Raw genomic sequence first — 19,884 nt, forward strand, 5'->3', positions numbered from 1 at the left:
TATTTCTGGACATCACATTCATTCCTTGTAAAGTTTCTGCTGTCAGGCTTGTTGTTACCCTGCAGCCATAGTAAAGACTCGTCTTCTGGCCTGTTCTGCATACAGAATCAGCGCAGAGCGCATCTGCAAATGACCTGTGGGCAGTAGCAACAGATGCACCCATGTGCATTCAGCTCATTCTCTGTATTACCCCTTACAACTCACCTAATGCACAGCTCTGAGAAAGCTGTACATCATTTAGCGTACTTACATTTCTAGGAAAAGAAGATAACTATACATAAAATGATTGCCTTATGTTAACTTATGTTTGTCTTCACATAGCCATATATCATACATTAAGATTTTGCACTGTTGTATTCAATGTTTTTGGCTTTCTGGCAATGTTAAAATATAAAAGCATGTACTCTACAAAAAGCAGATGCCATTTTAAAATCCAGCTTTTTCTCCTGGGAAAGCTTCAAAGGAAGCTGTTCTGGCAGAAGAGCAGAATATCAGCCAAATACAATTTTACATTTTTCTGGATGAGAAACTGTTCTTTATTGTTAAAAATTGTAGCAACTAGCCTGAGAGCTCATAGACAGTATTTCAGTTCATGAACATATACTCCACAAATGTAGTATTGATAAATAATTCCTTGCTCCATCACAGGTAATGCATATCAGATTACTGCTTTAAACAGCAGATACATATGCTATATCTTTTAAAAAATAACTTTATTTTACCTATAGGATTTTAAGCTGAAATTTGGTGTAGCCATTTTTAGTAAGATATTATTTCTTCATGGTAAGCTGGCCTCTTTAGGAACAAAACGGCAAATTTCAGGGAGCATTGTTGCGTTTCTCAGGCACTTTTTAATGGCCTGCAGTGGTGCTGTATCAAGCACTAAGAATATCTCAGTCATGCCTGAAAGGAAAAAGATGTGATTTTATTTTTTTAACTGCAGTTCACAAACTTGTATCTAGAGGTTTAATTTCTGATGGAATATATTTGTCCATTAGGAAACTGAAATGCTGGACTTCTTTTTCCAAGTACTGTAGTCAAGGGTACAGGATTAACCTTAAGGACAGATTGCATTTGCAATTAGTCGTAGTGGTAGATATTTTGTAAATTACTCATACTTTAGAAGCAGAGCAATCATAATAATCTTTTATGACTATTGATACTTCCAAAATAAATATTTTTATTAAAAAAAAATAGTGTGCATTGAGTTGGAAAAAAATTGCAGGTAGCTTTTTCATGTGTTTTATAAGCTAACAACATTATGCTCTATATCAACCATATGGCTTTCAAGCAATCTGCTAGAGTTTTTTGAGTCTATACTTAGAGCTGTCCATGACTTCCAGTAAATTTGCAAATTCTGACAGCTTTTTAGATGAAAGGTGAGTTTCCTCACTGGAAACAGCAGCAGTGCAGCCTGCAGGATAACCCAGGCATTATGTGAGCTTAGCTCTAAAAAAACGTGCATGCTCGCCAGAGGTACCGTGATGTTGAGAGGAATTTGTTTCCCAGTCTTCTCATAAAACCCACCTAAATTTCCATGTTGCTGTGGCTAACCCAGTAATGTATCTGAGTCAGCTTTTTAATTTCTCCATGCTTCACAGTAATCTGCAGTGTAGTCATGGCCATTTTCCTTATGATGTTTTTCAGTAGATATCTTTGTGTCATTTAATGTCACACAAACAGTTGCTGGGTTTTGTGGTGAAAAACAACTTCCAGTGTTGTTACAGACACTGCTGGTTTCTCAGAAAAAGAGGATCCAACAAACCACATACAGCATGTGACAGAAAAGAAAAAAAATCACCTAATATTTCCCATGTTATTAGCAGAGGAGAAATTGCAGAGTATTGCATCTGCAAAATCCACTTGTGCCAGGCACTGCTTGCATGATGCCATGAGTCCCTTTCCCAGCTAGAGTAAGGCAGCCACTGGCCATTGCTAAAAGCCTTCATGGAGGTATCTTCCGGCAAACGTGCTGCATGAAGTAACCTGTGGAGAGCTGCTAGGGCGATGGATTTTTAACCTTCATGGAAGGACCACTGAAGCTGAGAAAAATGCACTCAAAAATGTCTTCCTCTTCTAGTGGGGAAGTGTTTCAGCAAAAAGACCCCCTCCTACATTTCTGTTTTCCAACCTCCCATAAATATGAGCATCATAAAATGGAATGATTCACTTGATTTATTTCAGTTCATTGTTTGAGATAATTTCTTTGTAATGGTTTCGCCAACAATGCAATAAAAAAATAAGAGAGATTCAATATTATATCCCTCAGGCAACAATATGTACTTATTGTTTTACTTTCAGAAAACTTTAAAATAGAATACTTCCTGAACTCATTAATAAAATCTACTTTTATCTCTGTATTTAAATCACTCTTCCAAGTCTGCTAAGCTATTGTGGCTAATGTCCCTTTTCTAAAGCTAATGAGGCCAAAATGCCATTTTAAATGCAAAGGCTTTGTCATCTGCTCAGCCTTTCAGTTGACAGGGCTCTCAAAACATGAATTTGTCTTATTTATACATAACTAGGAGTTTGTAATGCTACCAGGAATAATTATGGTTATTCACATCTTATGACTATAAAACATGGAGATTTTACTTCCCATATAGTTTAGTTCCCTCAAGACTGCCTAGTACCATCAAGACAACATCTAACCACCAAACCATATTTCTGATCTCAGCTAAGAACGAGAAACTCAAAAGAACAGCCAGAGCTGTGAGAAAAAAATAGGTGCTCTGTCTGGAGAGTTTTTCCTTTTTCCTTTCCCCATTCTATTCTGCTGTTAGCATCCGTCTGATATTTAGTCCGAGCAAGCTTTATCAAAGACTTCTTTGGCCTGTTGCACTCTTGTCCCTCCTGCTAGGAAACTGCTACTTAATCATAAATACACTGTTTGAGCCAAGCATAACAAGAATGTCTGAGAAGTCTGAAATTTCCATTTTGCCTGGTTTATGATAAATTTCATGTTTCTGGGACTTCTCTGGAGATAACATATCCTTCATCAAGTAGGCATCTATTTTTATATACCTATCTAGATGTGTTTAAAATGTAGGCTTAAAGTGTCATGCTTTCAATTTTTTATAAACAAATATATTAAATATATATATATATACACCCTATTGTTGTGCTTCTCAGACACATATTAGAGCAACATATTTTTTGTGGCTTGTTTTTCTAAAGAATAATTGTTACCAAAATGTTTGTAAGGAAAGCACTCTTTCCACAAATGAGACCTTGCTATACTTGCAGCATTCTAGACCCATACTCAATACATGCATGCATCCACAATTCTTCAGGAAGGTACTTCATTACTTAAGCAAGAATACAGTTTCATGACTGAAATTAAACCTATATTTTTGTAAATTTCTGCTTTGGTCTGTACTATAATGAGATTTTTTGTGGAACATGTGATACTTCCTCCAAATATTATAAAAATGTTAATAAAGTGGAAAGAAAAACACTCTTCCTGAGAACTCAAAGAATTTTGGAACATGTATTTCACTCTTTTAAAGACTTTTGTAGCACACTAAAATGTTGTAAACAGAGTTAAACTCTCCCCAAACACTAGGAAGACATTTCAAGAGACACAAATTTGCAATGTTTTTCCAATCATTCCATTGAGGATATGAAAGGGGGATGTCTGATGCTCCCTAAATTTGTTGGTGCCTGGAACCAATGCAGAGCTTGGCTGCTTCCAGGCTGGCCACTGGCAGGGTATTTGCTGGCAAAGGGCTTGTTCTGGCAGTGGTGTCCTGAAAAGCACACACGCACACAGAATGAGTTAGGACATGAGATGTCTGCAAGGTAAATGGCAGGGCTGTTATCATAAACAAATCACCTTTCATCAGCTCATATACTGATTAAGCGAAGAAAGTAGTGCAACAATGGGAACTTTTCTGTAGCACTGTAGCTTGGTGCAGTTATCGCTGATAATCACTCTTTAATGTCATTTGAAAAAAGCCATCTCTTAGCTTGCTCTGGAAACAGACTGCTTTGAAACATTTGCTTCCTTAGAACAGGTCAGAAGCCCGGGGATTGTTCTGTATCTCATCTTTTGTCTTCTCTTACAGGGGCCCTGGGGGTGGTAGACCTTGGCCAAACCCAACCAATGCCAATTCTGTAAGTAAATATTTAAACATACTAAGATCATCTTATATTCAGAGAATTATTTCTCATCAACATACCAGGAAAAAAAATCCATTCAACAAACAAAAATACTGCATGGTTTTTGTTTTTGACCTCCACTAATCCTAATGCAGAGTAGGAACAGTGAGGAGCATGTCTTAACAGAGAACTCACTGACCTGCAAATATCCAGCTCTATTCATAATCATGCAGCCACACTGCATCTCCACATAAGTTACAGACCTTCCCTAACACAAAGGCTACCCTGGGGGATATTTAAAATACCTTCTATACCTTCTAGCTTCCTTCAGTGCAAGTAGGAAGAGTTAGGACAAAACTGTCTGTCTTGCAAGCTCTACAGAAATGACAACGTGGGAAGATCAGCTTAATGTGTGCTCACATATTTCATATAATAAAAGCACATTTGCTCCTGTTAACTAGGGAAGGTGGAATTGTAGACATAACCATTTTAATATGCTTTTTGTAACAAGCAGTGCACTTTATTGAATTTTGTTGGAACAAATAAAAAATGAGGTAGTCTAATAGCAGCTTGAAGGAAGAGTTGGTCGGTAAGGTATCCCATGTGAAAAACGGTACCTGGTATTTCTTCAGAAAATACAAAGGTAAAGTTTCAATTTTCATTCATTGGTCATATATCACTAGTGTAAAAATGTCTCCCTTTTTAGCACTTTGCAGCAGGATAAGGTAGGTCTGATTTAACAGACTAGACTGGTTCTTTCTGTTCTCAATTTTGAATTTTTAATTATACTGAATGACAATTAGGAAAAAAAGAGCTGAAACTCTTTCTCAGTTTTCTTTTGTGTGTACTGAAATAAGATGGTTGTTAGGATATTTTTTAACTGACAGTTGAAATATTCTTGCTCTACAAAATTATTGAGAAGTCTAGTAATAGATACATGTGAAAATGAATTGGCTGATAAGTTATCTACAAACATTTAAGATGCTTATTCTACAAAATAATTTTGCATTTGGTCAATTCAGTTACTTCTTACCCCATCCTTCTATAACAGCTGTGCTCTGTGTTTCTTTAGAGAGAATCATTGAAAAGACTGTTGCATAAAGAATAAAACTGGGTTATTCATAGGCAATTCAATTTCTCCCAATGTCCTTTGTAACAAATACAATAATTGAATTTGACATGAAATTAGAACACTGTTCTTTAAATAAAAAAAAAATAAAAATAAAAGAAGGAAAGAAAAGAAAAAAAAGAAAGAGTAATGCAAAGAAATAAAATCGGTATCGTCTAGGGTGAAAGAAACAAGGTTTGCTTTCCTTTTATGGTCCAGATACTAATCAAGATTAAGTGTATGTGAGAACATACAAATTCAGTCCATGTACAGGATGATACTACAATCCCATTGACTTACATGCACGTATGTGCTCCTTAAGTTTCCACCTTATAAAGCATATTACATTAATAATCTTACAGCTTAGCCTTTCACTCTAGCTTGCAGATCTTTACAGAGCTTATTCTGCCTCCCACAATAATAATAAAATTTTGTAATAGACACAAGGAATGAAATTGGTACTGGAATTTATAATTTGGTATCTTAAGAGTGATGTTTGTTGTTCAAAATGCATGCCTTACTAATTACAAAAGAATAGGAACAGATACCAGACCTCAGCCTGCATACATTTTAATGTATGAATTATGTTATTTATATTGACTTCATTAGAGTGGCTACCAGAGCACAGTATTCTTAAATAGAAATATTGTTAAGTATTTGGTGTTAAATTCAGTTTATGTCTAAATTGCAAATTTTAGACTTAAGCATACTTATAATGACAAGTTGTTGAAAAGAAAAGGGGTTTGTATTTGACGACAATAGTATGTTTCCATCATCTTTAACAATATATTTGAAATAAATTAAACAAATGCACATTAAGCTACAACTGTACATAAATGTAGATTTGGACTCCATCTCACTGCAAAAGAAATTATGGTTTTGTTTCTGTTGATGTTTCAGATACCTTATTCTTCAGCATCTCCTGGAAACTATGTAGTAAGTACACTTGTATGTGTTTGCTTATTAGAATAGATGCTACATTTTATTTAGGCAAAGAAATGGTAGTCCAGATGTTAAGAAGAACCCTTGTGTATTGGTTGAGAACTGAACAGCTGATCTGCACTTAGTATTTTGTCTACCATCTATGGTGCATATGTTGATGTTTATTGCTAGAATCATTATCAGTCTGGTCAAAATTGCCCTGAGGGCTGTTTTATTTCAACATACGTTTATAATAACCAATACAATATATTGTCTTGAATAATAAGTAATGAACAAACAAACAAACAAAAAAACCAACAGCTTTCTTGGAAACACAGTATTGTGTATGCGTTTCTGTACTTCTCTGGGAAAAAAATCATTTGAAGAATTAGAACAAGCTTTTGTCTCCCCGAGGATATATAAATGGGTCCTAATAGCTAACATTTTAGGTAAATTTTTACTCTTATAATTACCTTCTGGAGACTTGAAAAATCTTTTTTCTCCATGGTCTGTTATGTCTTTATTTCACAGACATTGTCTTAATTTATCACGGATTAGTCGGTCTTTTGGCTTTTTCCTAGTCTATACTTTAGAATGAAATAGTTAAAACTTTGTAAGTGTCCAGCATCGGACAGTCATTCAAAAGACCAAAAAATGCCAATTGTCTCTCTGGAATTCCACAAAAACATTTTACCTAACAACGAAAGTCTTTGTTGGAGTATGTACTGCTGTTTTCTGTCCATTTCTCGAGAGATTAGCTTTGTTTATGCTTTTTGTTTACGCTTTTTATTGTTATTGTTATTGTTGAACTTGGAATATTTGTAGTTCTAATGTACTCTTGTAAGTCATAGTGCTTCATATATTTTTGTCACGTTCAGTACTGAAGTCAGAGTGTAAGGGGCAGAGAATGTTATCTCCCTTCTGAAGCCATTTGTCATATGTCATTCTTGTTTGCAAGTCCGTTGGATTCCAATCTTTGTTGGCCAGTAAGGCTTCCGTAGACTTCTCTTTTGATTTTTCATGTTTTATCATCTGAAGGTTAGACAACTGCTGCGTATTGGCTTAAGTCAACATAAAATGTGAAGCTATTTTATAAGATGGAAATAGCAAGTCTTTCACCATGAGGACAATATAGAAGTGTATTTTTTTTTTAATCTGTTTGTGCTAGTTATAGGTTTCTCTTAATTTCTTCATGAGAATGATGATCCTGCATAGCAAATGCTGAAGGACGAGTTCAAGGATGAGCTTGTTTTGTTTAGATAAAAGATATTTCTTTTGTCTTTTATTTAAACAATTAGCTGCTAAAAAGGTTAAGTTCCTGTTAAGTGTCCATAATTCTAGGGTTCATTTGCCACACCTGTAGTGGGAACAATCTAAATCTGCTGATCTCCAAACAGGTTCTTCTAATGAAGATCTTCAGAAAGTTCTCTCTGTTGGGAAGAGTGTTTTTGCTAGTTTTGCCCTAGGTATTAGTGATCAGTTACTGTTGCAGATTTTTAATATGGAACATTGGACTTCGTATTCTAGTTTTGGAAAGGTATGAAGTCCTGAAAAATTAGAAAAGGACTTACTATAGAAATTAATTTTAAAGGAGCAAAACTAAGTAAAATGCATGAGGTACTATAGGACTCTGTTGGTGTACTCACGTCAAGCCAAAGGTTAGCTGGGATAAATTACTTTGACACAAAAGGACATCGCCACATTTCAACGCACAGAGAGAAGGGGAGGAATAAGAGTAAAAAGTTGATTTTGCTTCATTCACTGACAATGATGAGACCAAAGCTGGAATGTGCAACATTGAATTCATTGAAACATCTAATATGCAACATTGAAGGAAAACTAAAATATTTGCAAAGATGCAAGAAAGAGACACAGAAAAGTCTGAAGTACTGGAAAAAATCCTGAGCCTCTGAGCAGATGTGCTCTGTGAACTCCAGCGGTTCCAATGGGAAAGGTTGCTGCCTGATTCTTTGTCCCCACTCTTCTGAAGTTTGCTACTCCTTCAGATCTGCCACTGAAGTTCCTTGGATGAGTGACCCTCTTCATTCAAAACAATGCAAGTTGATGTAATCATTTAAAAAAAAAAAACAGGTCTTTGCTAAATCGGTGTGGTTGGCCCAAAACAGATTAAGGGGCACTCACTCACCTGTGGAGCTCCATGCAGAGCTGAGGCTGCCTCTCACAGAGGGCAGCGTTGGAGCAGTTGAGGTGGGCCAAGTCCTTTGCCAGCATGAGTGCTTGGACTGTGCATGTCTTGCCTCACACTGAGAGAAGTGGCCTTGCTTCAGAGAGGCCCTCTGAGCTTTAGAAAATGGAACACGTGAGGGCCGGCCAAACAGACAACCAAATAAGCAAGACCGAGGGGAAGGAGCTTTCAAGAGCAAGACCCAGGAGCAAGCATCTAGGGGCTGGTATGGGCTGGAGAGCTCTCAAGGCATCTTTTTAGCAAAGGGGTTCATGTTGTGGAGTGAAGTGGTTTTGGACATTTATTCTGATTATTTTATCAGACAGTTTTTTGAGAAATAATTTCATTATATACAAATACATTCTCAGGGAGGAAATACTTGGTACAAGTAGGCTTTCTAAGATGGGAAGATATACAAACAATGAGAGTAAACACAAATTTTAAATTAGATGCTAGTAGTAATAGTGAAGATAAGTAACTTTTCTAATAAATGACCAGTTAGTGGTTTCTTTATATCATGCTGAAAAATATATATAAACCTAAAAATATCAAGTTAGGGAGCTTAGTGCACAAGTACATGGACGAAGAGTCACAGACTGTGCTAGCCAGATAGTCAGATAATTGATCCAAAGGTCCCTTCGAATTCTGTAGCTGTTCGAGTCTGTAGCTCTACAAAAGAAACGGGGGATTTTTGTTGCTGATGGCTGAATAAACCTTTCAGACACTTTTGGCAAGCCCAGTTCTGACACTGCTGTTACTGATTCAATTGTAATTCAGAGGGAAAAAGCTTTGTAGCTACTGGAAGTATGAAGTTAAGTTGTGATTATGCCTTGATTTTTGTAAGCTGATCTGTGTATTTTATGGTGGAGCAAGCCATTTTTCTAGCATGCTTTATGAAAAATTCTCAGTGACCTTTCTTAGTTCACAAAAAATGGGAGAGCACAAGATAAAGAACTAGTAGGTGGTGTTACATGTAAGGGCAGAGAGGTGTACATATGTTGACTGACTGCAAGAATGCTGCTGCTTCTGGGTGAAATATTTCTGTTTCATTTACAATTAACTGTGAGTTAATCGCTTACTGGCGAGAAGAGATGCTTACCTTTGAAGTGTTAAGTATTTTGCTTGAACAAATCTGGGGAGGAGTGGTATCAATCAGAAGGCTGCTACATTACAGACTTTGATTTTCTGAAAATAGTGTATGCTAGAGTATTATTGCTGCATGTTTTGTAAGAAATGTTATTTTTAGTAAATCACTATTTACAGTAAACAGTATCTTTTGTTTTAAATCCAAAACTTGTCTGTCTTCTTCCAAAATATCTTAGTGAATTATAACAAATACCAGTAAAATCCTTGTAAGCAGACAGGAATAACCAAACCTTTATCTTCAGTACCGCTGAAAAAAAAAACTGCTACTGTTTAGAGCAGTATGCCTGCTATTTTAAAATACAACAAAAGGGATAAAATATAATAACAGTCATGTAGCAATGGGAATAATCACCTGTTGTTACCAATCTGTGTATTTTTTAATATGGGAAGGAGGGGGAGTTTGTATTTATTGGCTTACTGATGGTTTTTGGCCTAGACATTTTTATCAAACTGATTTGGTAGTTTTTCATGTTACTTAAAAGTATTAGTGGATCTGCAAACATAGAAAGCAAGAAGTTATGATTCTATTCTTACTAAACTAATAGTTTGCTCTGACATTCAGAGTAAAAATACTGGAGACATTTTTAAAGAACCTTAATAAGCTTGTTTAACAACCAGAGCCATCTGTGTACAGTGTTTATGCATAAACAGATTTGTAACACAGAATGCCTGAAACTAGGAAAATAATACTCCTTTGTGGTTTTTTTTGTTTATTTGTTTTGTTTTGTTTTGTTTTGTTTTTAATCTGTGATTTAGCAGTCTTGGCAAGTCACATGACTGTACCCAAATTTATACAGCCAGCATTATATTGACTTTTTTTTTTCAATCCATTTGTCATTAATTTGAGAAGGAATTGTGCATACAGATGTTATTTTTAAAAATGCAGAATATTATACAAACTGAATTAAATTGTCTGGGACATGGAGACACCAAGTATGCCTCAAAGCAAAACCTTTCTTACGGTGACTAGCCTCTTCTCTTCCCATAAGACTATGCACTTTGTGCTTAGCAAACATCGGCTACCGTTGTGCCAAGTACAACAAAACATAAATGCTGGTTAAAAAACAGTGGTAACAAAAGTCAGTTGAGGTTATTAAATATAATAGTCTCAAGCCCTAGTCCAAATATTTCTTTTGTCTGACTTACAGCATGATGCATACTTACTGACTAATGAATATTCTTGGGTCAGTATACATAAGTCTATGACAGAGCTTGCTGAGCAAATACATTGTCTTAATCTGTTACGAGTTGTTTTGCTAATTTATCAGAAAATGTGTATGTTTTATCAGACTCAGGACATTCATGCCACTTTGTTTTCATTTCTACCGTGTTCGTATTTTCTGTGGTGTTTTTTCCTCTCTTGCTAACTGACATTTTCTATACTCTCTAGGGTCCCCCAGGTGGTGGAGGGCCACCAGGAACACCTATCATGCCTAGTCCAGCAGGTATTGAAATATTCTCAGAAATAATAAAGGAAAATTAGAAAAGATTTTAGGAAGTACATTATTTTTTCAGGCTTTGATTTTCATAATGAATCAGTTAATGAGAAATTATTAGCTTTGTACTTTCTGTATCAGCTTTTTTCCTGCTCTTTCACTGTTTTTCTATCCCTGCTATGTTGCAGACACAAATCATTGTATCCATGCAGTTCAAAACAATTAATTTCTCTGACTTTTGAGTGATCTTTTATTGCATGATTTCAGCAGTAGCAAGGAAAAAAAAAAACACAAAAGACACAATCTTTGTTAGTTTTTGCTAATGTTCTTTGGAATGATTCTGCCAAGTTGGAAATCAGCAGATTTCTGAATCTGGTGAAAAACCCACACAGTATCCTGTGGGATAGACCTGACCAAATGTGGTTCTTGGGCGATGTGTGACTCAAAGGCATGGCTACATCCCATGGCTATTTCAGCTGACTGACAGCAGGGTCACGCTGGACAGATTGCCCTCCTCTGTCCTACAGTGAAGGAGTAAGGTCCCAGAGGAGCCACTGTTGTGTCCTAGCAGTGATCTGTTCCCAGAACTTCACTGTCCCATTGTTTCCCCAAGGTAAATGGTTTGTATCTTGCAATTTTGACTACCTGGTCACAAAAGATTGTCCACATTATGACTAAGGTTTGAAGAACCAAAGAGGATGGGAAGACTCTGGACAGCCAGCTAGCTTCTCAAGGCTTAAAGATGGTTAGCTAGATGTATGTATTTCACTACACTGATGTTCTGCAAAGATTCTGATATGAAGAAAGAACTGCAAGATGTGGAAGATGCTGTCCTCCCCCATGGACGATATCAGAAGCCTGCCAAGATGAAACAAATATGTCTTGTGTAACACAGTATTCAGGAGCTACTCAGACTCCTTTTAGCCAAAATCTGTCTTTGCAACTCACTTTCAAGACGGACCTATTCACCTCAGTGAGGTTATAGCATCCTCAGGCCTTATGTCTGACATGTTCTTGCTGTCCTCTGCAGCACAAGAGGATAGGGAATTTTCTTATTTGCTATGAAAACTTCTTGCACCAGTATAATACTTTCATTAACTACAATCCCAGGGCTTTAAAATGCAACCTGAGATAAAGAATAGGGCTTCCTTGTTCATATAATTAGTGAAAAAGATAGTTATTGCACACTGGTATTTAAAGGTTAGAATTTCTTTTAACATAAAACTTAAAGACAGCCTGCACATTTGAATATAGTCAGCCCTGCAGTTATAGCACCTGTTAGGCTGTCCAAGTTCATTTCACATAAAGCTTCTGTTGAGGAATTGCCCCTATTTTCAATTAAGGAAACTCCAAGATGTTTTAAGACTCTATTTTCCAAAATATGGAAACACTTGGGAACTGGCTACCTGAGAATTTTGAAAATGTACTGACTTGCCTCTGAGAAAAAACAGTTCCGAGTGTTCCCGTGGCCCAGCCACCCCGTATGTATTTCTACATGAGGCAGCACAACATGGGGAGAGGCAGGAATGTATGTTTCAGAAGGATCTGGTGGTTGAAGAACTTGTTGTCTACCTCATCGAACATTAAAATAATTTGTTATGTGCTAAAGGTACTTTGATAACTTTAGGTTAAAAGCTTGAGTTTCCCCTCTTTTTCAAACAGCATATTTAATGTCGTAGTGATACATAGTGGGCTGTATGTAATGGAATTACTTACTCACAAAGGTTGATTAATACCTAAAAAGCTGCATCAGAAAGGTTAAAGAATAGACAAAGACTTGATTTTAACTGCACATGTACAAACATATTCTTGCATGAGGTCAGGCCACGTTCCCAGTTCCAACACATTTCAGTCAGATACAGGCTTTCTCGCTTCCACTACTTCAGACTCAAAAGCCCACCATCGCCTTGTCTTGGAAAAAGATTTACAGCTCAGAATTGACTTTTGTGTGTGCTTGAGTTCAAAACTCTGGTTCAAAGAGATGGAATGGTCTTTTGGAGGAACTAGGTACAGAGTACTTAGTTATTCTTTATTCTTTTTGCACATATGGTGGACGTACTGATTTTCCAGAATTACCAATATATTTTTAAGTTATGCTGTCAGCTTAGGGATGTATTTAAACTTTTCTTAGGTCATTCTCCTCTCAGTAAGCTTTTTCATTACATGGCCCATCTCTTGTCAAGTTCACTCCAGAAAGGTTTTTGCTAATTTGTCTACTATCTGCTGTGTTTTTCCCTTCTCTTTTTTAGAAATATTGATGAAGGGGTTTAGGATTGTATGTGTTAGCAGATAAGTTGGAGATGAGAATAAATAATTTGTATCTACTAGTTGTTCTCTCAGTTACTGGTTTCTTAATTTCAGCCAGACAACTTCTGTATGTCTTGTTCACTACATCTTGCTTTTCACTCTGGAGGTGCTGCTCCTGAAAGCTCATGTACACTGACTGGAGGGCAAGGACTGAGAGGCAATATAGCTGTGTCAACAGCAGTGCCCAGTGGAACTCTTGGCAGAATTAATAGCTTAGGCACTACACTGTGCCAGCATGGTTTTATTATTTTTGGACTCAGGTTTATTTTGAAGCATTGCACCACACTGTACCATGAAGTTACATCAGTTAAAGCTGTTCTTAGTGAGGATCTTTGCATAATGCTTTACTGAGTATGCCTAGATATACACTCAGTGTGCACAATGCTCTAGATATGTCCAAAATCTAACAGACTGACATGGATGAGAATAAAAAATTCTATTTGCTATACTAACTTGAAGTCTGTATAATGAGAAGCTATTTATCATTTATTACAGATAGAAAACAAATTACAGAAAGTATTGATAAGAAACTCCTGTTTTATCTTATAGAGAATATTGAAGACAAGTGAAATAATTTGGAACTCCAGGAAAAAAGGTTTATGAAATTAAATAGTTACATACATATACTTGGTGATTTATAAACCTTTTAACATTCATACATAGAACTAGAGTATAGAAATAGTCACTCAGGGACCACTGCAATTATTTCTTTTCATAGCTGTGTTGTGTGGTAGAAATAGATAGAAAAAGAATGAAGTCTTCCTTTATATTGCCACTGTGTATCAGTGATTCAGGCACAGAAATAATATGAATAGAATGGCAAGAACTGTCTTAGGTGAGTAGCTTTATTGAAAGATATATATTAGCACTTAAAATAATCTCTTATTACAGATTCAACCAACTCTGGAGACAACATGTACACTTTAATGAATGCAGTACCACCTGGACCCAACAGACCTAATGTAAATATGAATCGAGTTACATACTTTTTGAATTATATAGCCTTGTTTTATCCAAACCACTACATTTCCATCACCTATGTTTAATACTAAGTTTTCCATTTTTATGGATGACATTTTAGCTGTTTCCTCCCACCATGTCCTTTTTAATGTTTCTCAAATCAATCATGCAAATGCATACAAAATAATGAGTGGGGACACTTTTTCTATACAGAAAAGATCTTAAAAACTTGTGCATGTGGATCTTTGGGATGACTTAGTTTGTCACATTGCTGTGCAATAGAATTATTTGTGATATGTCATCATCCTTGGAGCTGCCACTAAGCATTAGTTTCTGCAGGATTAAAACTTTCATAATAAAAAAGTCTCCACCCCTGACAGAAATGTTTAAAGTGACCCAACATTATGCTACTGTGCTATTCTGTAAAAAAGGATAAAATTAGTATCTTTAAGAAGAAATAAATTTCTGTTTCAGGCCAAACTTTAGCAGTTCTAGTACTGACAAAAATCTGTTTTCTTAGGTAGAACTTGTTTCTTTTCTGATCTCTGTCTATGACTTCAGTTTTATTGTATTTTCTGATGACAACCATATTTCACTTAATTACAGTTTATATTATGGGCCTTTTGAAAAGCAAAGGCCAGTAAAACTTCAAAAAACAGATACATATATATTTCTAGATAGCTATTCACTGATTTTTAAAAAATATTTATAATGTTAATGCCTTTTAGTTTTTGAAAAACTAAAATTAAGGTTAATACCTGAGATTGCACAGAAATGGCTCATATTGCAAAGAGAACAGAGTAGTCTGACTGTCAGTGTAGATAGGGTGGGATTTGAAAGCTGTTAATTAATCACCTACTTGTTGACGAAAATAGTAAACTTCACTGTAACTTCAGTGGGAACAGAGCTAGATCAGCACTAGCAGGTTTGAAAATTGTACACAAAGCACTGAAATAAATTATAAATTATCTGTAAATTTTATGCCAGCCTACAGAGGTGAAATTCTCAAAAAATCAGGAAGGCAGCAATCAGAAAAACTGAACAAAAGCAATGACGCTTTTGTCATCTTCACATATGACTTTCACTTGACTTTCACATTCAGAGCTGGAACTGTGCACTTTTCCTTTACTATTTTTTTTTCCTGGGGAATCTTTTCTTTTTATTAGATTACCTACAAAAAATTGTACAGTAATACCAGTTTTTAACGTCTGATCCTTTTATAGTTTCCAATGGGGCCAGGGTCAGATGGACCTATGAGTGGACTGGGTGGAATGGATTCACATCATATGAATGGATCATTAGGTAATAATAGTAATATTACAAGCATTGTGAATTTTCAATGACCAGTGCCATTTTCTATGTTCTCTGAGTGATGTGGAAGACTGTACGTAAAAAAAAAAAAAAAAAAAAAAAAAAAACAACCTACCACCAACAACAAAAACTTTTAAAAACAAAAAATGTATATATATCAGTAAGAAGTATTAAGATAGTTTTAATGCATTTGAATTGGCATACATAATGCACCTCTGGAGGAAAAATAATGTATTTTATTTATATAACAGATATAGTTTTAATCCAGTTATTAAAGACACTCTGATGATGGCTTAAGACCCATTTTAGCTTACCTCTCCTCCTCTTTCAAAAACTTGAGAAGGTGTTACTGTGACATGCTGGTGCAAGTTCTTATCAATTACCTGAAAGTAAGTTGTTACATATATTGATGTATTCGTTAAGGTGTTTTTATCCCAACATTTGGATATCCTCGTTTGTCTATAATTAGCCTTCTGTCTGTTAAATATTAGTATTATTATTCCATCCCCACAAGCAGCTTCAGAAAGGTGCAAAGAGCATGCAGAGGCAGGAGAAGCAGGTTACTGTTTGACTTTTGAGACTATGATTTTTGAAGGACTCATATCTAAGGGAGAAGCCTTGCACAACTCTACAAAATTTCCATTGCTTTATCTGTTGCCTGTCCTAGCAGTCTTCTGCCTTTGCTCTTTGCTGGAAGGATGATCAGCTCTTGAAAGGGATTTAAGAAAGAGGGCAAAGGTAAATAAATTGCATTTCTGCCTTTCTCCTCCATACCCACAAGATAAATAAAGACAAGGTATTTATTTCTGCTTATACTGTAACACTAGGGCAGTAGCTGAATGCATTTGTGTGTCTTATTCTTCACTTCTGACTGCACCAAGCAGTGTCAGTGATACAGGCAACAGCAGAGGGAGGACTTTGGATCTCTTTCCTCTTCTATACCTGTTATCTGCCAGCAAGGTTCTCTTTTACACCTCGGAGCTGTCCTGATGCCCACACAGGGCACCAGCAACTTTCTGCTTAACAGCATTTTCCTTTATGGGGAAGAACCCCACCAAGCTAAATACGCTAGGTGGGCAGAAGCCAAGCTGCTACTGTTCCCTTTGCTTCTGTCCCTGAAGAAAAGCTCTGTCATCTTCCCAGCATGGACACAGACCGACCTCAGCTCCATACTGCAGTTAATAACATTTAATTCCATACTACTGTGGTGGATGAAGATCTGTCGTTCACAGCCCCAAAGTTCGAGATTTTGAGACAGAAATATAAACAAGTAAAGCGAAGGAAGAAATTCAAAAAGTGTACAACGAGATAAGAAAAACTATTATCGAAACTCATTTAGCAGACATTCTGAATGATTAAAATTCAGCAGTACACACCTAACTCCTAACAGAGCTGTCTTTTTCTTTTGATGGGAAGGCAGGTCCCTGAAATTCCTAGATTACTTTGCATAAGGACACCTTGTGATTTTACAACCTTTCTTTACATATTACAATCCTAAAACGGATTGTTGCTTTAATTTATTAATTAATTATTATGATGCGCATTATGTTCAAATAAATGAGAATCTGTGTAAAAGGTAATCACATCTTTTTCTGTTACTTTCCATAGCCTGAGAATTATTTCTTAGCTAAAAGAAAAATTAAAATTGAAACAGTTATGGAAGGATTTTGTGTGTACCTAGCATTCACTGAGTTACTTTCTCCAGTGAAAATGATGACGTATTTAGTCAAATTAACTATGACTTCTTCCCAAGGTTAATTTTGTATCTAAAATGAAACAGTTCTTTTCAGAGAGGAGGGCTGGGAAAGATCTTCTGCTTTTGTTTCTGTGCAGCAGTAGGCAGCTTTGTCTCATGCTCAGAGGTATACATTGGATGAGCTTCATCTCAAACTTCAATTTCTTTCACCACAACTATTCTACTGGATGTCTGTACATAGCTCTCATTGTTAGAAAGCAAACTTTTGCTGATTTCCACCAAAATATTCTCTTTTGGCTTTGACAAATAGCTCTTCCTCTTCCTAACATTTATGAATATGATAAGTTTATAGCGAGACATCATAATCCTTATCAACCCTTATTTTTTGTGTCTACATTTAGTGAGCTGTTCCAGTCTCTTCCCATTGTTTTTCTCTGATGCTCTTCTAGTTTGAATGTCTTTCTTGCAAATAGGTGGCCAGAATTGTTTACTGTCTCTTGCTGCTAAAAATGCCTGTAGTGATACATCTCTCTTAAAATATTTCCCTTATTCTTGGGTTTACCCAAGTGGGAGTTACAGCATGTGGAAAAAAAAAATCTTTTCAATATTCTTGCATTCATTGTATTTAAATTTATTTGGTCTCTGTTATTCCAGCCCTCAAGATCATCTGCTTCTAAAAGATAGTATCATCAGTATTTATAATTAGAAGTTAGTGTCATTTCATCCAGTTTCAGAAACCAGTAGATTTCTGCTCTGGGAACAAAGACATTCATGAAACCCTCCCAGCTAACGCTAGAAGCTATTCCACTAGAGCACTGCCTAGAAGGGAGTTTTGAATAGCTGAAGTTAAGTAAAATAATGGTCTTTTTTTTTCAGGAACATTAACTTCTACTAGTCATCCATATTTTTTCCCTTGGTCTGCAGCAACATTTCCTATAGGAGTATGTACCCCAAATTAATTCCACTATTTGTACCCTGCCCTGGCTAAGAGGACAGGGAGGTTCAATGTGCTCTTTTTTGAGTTGTGCCAGGCTGTCTCACCCTAGTAGGATGCCATTCAAATAACCAACATGAAGCAGAAATATGTCCTTCATTCTTTTCTTCCTTTTTACATGAGGTTTGTACACAGGACTAACATTATTCTATACGGACTGTAAACTTTTACAAAGAGAGACATTGGGAAGGGAAGGAGATAATGCACTGTTATGTTTTAACTGCTGTCACATTATATATTTAGTGTGGAAAAAAAGCTCTTAAATTAATTTCAGCTCAAAACTAATTGAATAATTATCTATTTTAATTTAAGGCTCAGGAGACATGGACAGTATTTCCAAAGTGAGTACCTAATGAAGTATTTGGAATTTTTGGAATATTTCATTCTAAACATATTTTCTTTGTTTTTGTTATGAAGCTTTTTATTATGTGTCTACATTTTCTGCTTGTCAACTCTTTGGAAGCTATGCAGACAGTATTGGCTGAAAATTTAAAAGCAATGTTTATGATCAATAGGGAGTATAAGTAGAATTATTTCCCACTGCATAATAATGTGTATTAATTTGTGTGATTAATACATATCCAGTTCATAATCTGATTGATCGTGTTATTATCTTCCATACTGTTAAGACAAATGAATATGGTTCTGATAATCAATTCTAGTTAAGTGTAAGTTTGGGAAAATGTCTTTAGGATGTTACTTTTAAGCACTGCATGGTTGCTTTTGTTACCTCTGTAAGGCATGGTTAATATCTTAATCATTATTCTAAGTCCCTAAAAGCTAAATTAAAAAGTAGTTTCAGAAGCAGCACTGTTTTGATTTCACAGCCATTAAATAGTATGCTCAAAATGAATGTGAGTTTAACCTGCAGGGGTTTTGCATTTACAAAAATAATATTGTGCTTTAATATGCCACTTCTTCCATTAAAATAAAACTACTACATATGTGATCATTATTAATTTAGGAACTTATTCAAATAAAGAATTAATGAGCATATTTGGTATTGATAAAGTGGCATAAATCCGTCCCTGCAACATACTACGTTTTGTACTCAGCATTTTCAGGTGTAACTGACTCAAACTAATAAATATATTACTAAAACAGACTCCCTGCACTCTTGCGCTTTTCATCTACAAAAATAGAAAAGGATGAATAGATTGTTTCAGATAAAATTCTGTAACTCCTTCTTTTGTTGCAAAATTCTTAACAATCTTCCCAAAAAGGAACATGAGTTTGCAGTGGGCATATGAACTGCCTGTGCATTTTGTCTAACTGAGGACTAAGTACCACAGCGCTGTTGCAAGATCCCTCCCAGTGCAGACTTTGCCACTTTGCACCTATCTGCACATGCTCTGGGCATGCTGAGGGTGTCAGTGTAGATGTACCCTTGGGATGGCCCTGAGCTATGATGAGACACAAACATATATGCCAAAAAGGAAGAAAATGTTTGCCTAAATTCACGTGGGTTGACATAGAAGTTTGTAGTGTGAATTGGCTGAGAATACACTCTCAGATGTTCAAAAGACCGGAGTAATTCTTCAGCTGGTGGTACCTATTCATATATCCAAAGTGGAGGACGAGGACTCTGAACAGTTCCCCAAGTTTTGGTCTTCAGATGAGGCTATGGGAGATGTGTAGCTTGTAAAGTGTACTTAGGTGTGTATCTTAGCGTTCTGTGCTGTCTATAATGGCTTTGCAGTCACTGCCAATATAGCAGAC

At 36.0% G+C, this 19,884-nt stretch overlaps 1 protein-coding gene across 4 annotated transcripts in view; it reads left to right on the forward strand.

Moving 5' to 3' along the window:
• The window catches only part of SSBP2 (single stranded DNA binding protein 2), a 194,349-nt gene that overhangs the window by 153,424 nt on the left and 21,041 nt on the right, over positions 1–19,884 (forward strand). For 3 of the 4 annotated variants that reach the window (XM_066988763.1, XM_066988762.1, XM_066988766.1), the window contains 6 exons: positions 4,068–4,116; positions 6,110–6,145; positions 10,852–10,906; positions 14,096–14,166; positions 15,388–15,466; positions 18,478–18,506. In XM_066988763.1, the coding sequence (XP_066844864.1) occupies positions 4,068–4,116; positions 6,110–6,145; positions 10,852–10,906; positions 14,096–14,166; positions 15,388–15,466; positions 18,478–18,506 (319 nt within the window). The remainder of the gene's footprint in view (positions 1–4,067; positions 4,117–6,109; positions 6,146–10,851; positions 10,907–14,095; positions 14,167–15,387; positions 15,467–18,477; positions 18,507–19,884) is intronic. The other variant, XM_066988764.1, reaches the window with a different exon arrangement.

Source organism: Anser cygnoides, chromosome Z (genome assembly GCF_040182565.1).
Source record: "Anser cygnoides isolate HZ-2024a breed goose chromosome Z, Taihu_goose_T2T_genome, whole genome shotgun sequence".
Lineage (NCBI taxonomy): Eukaryota > Metazoa > Chordata > Aves > Anseriformes > Anatidae > Anser > Anser cygnoides.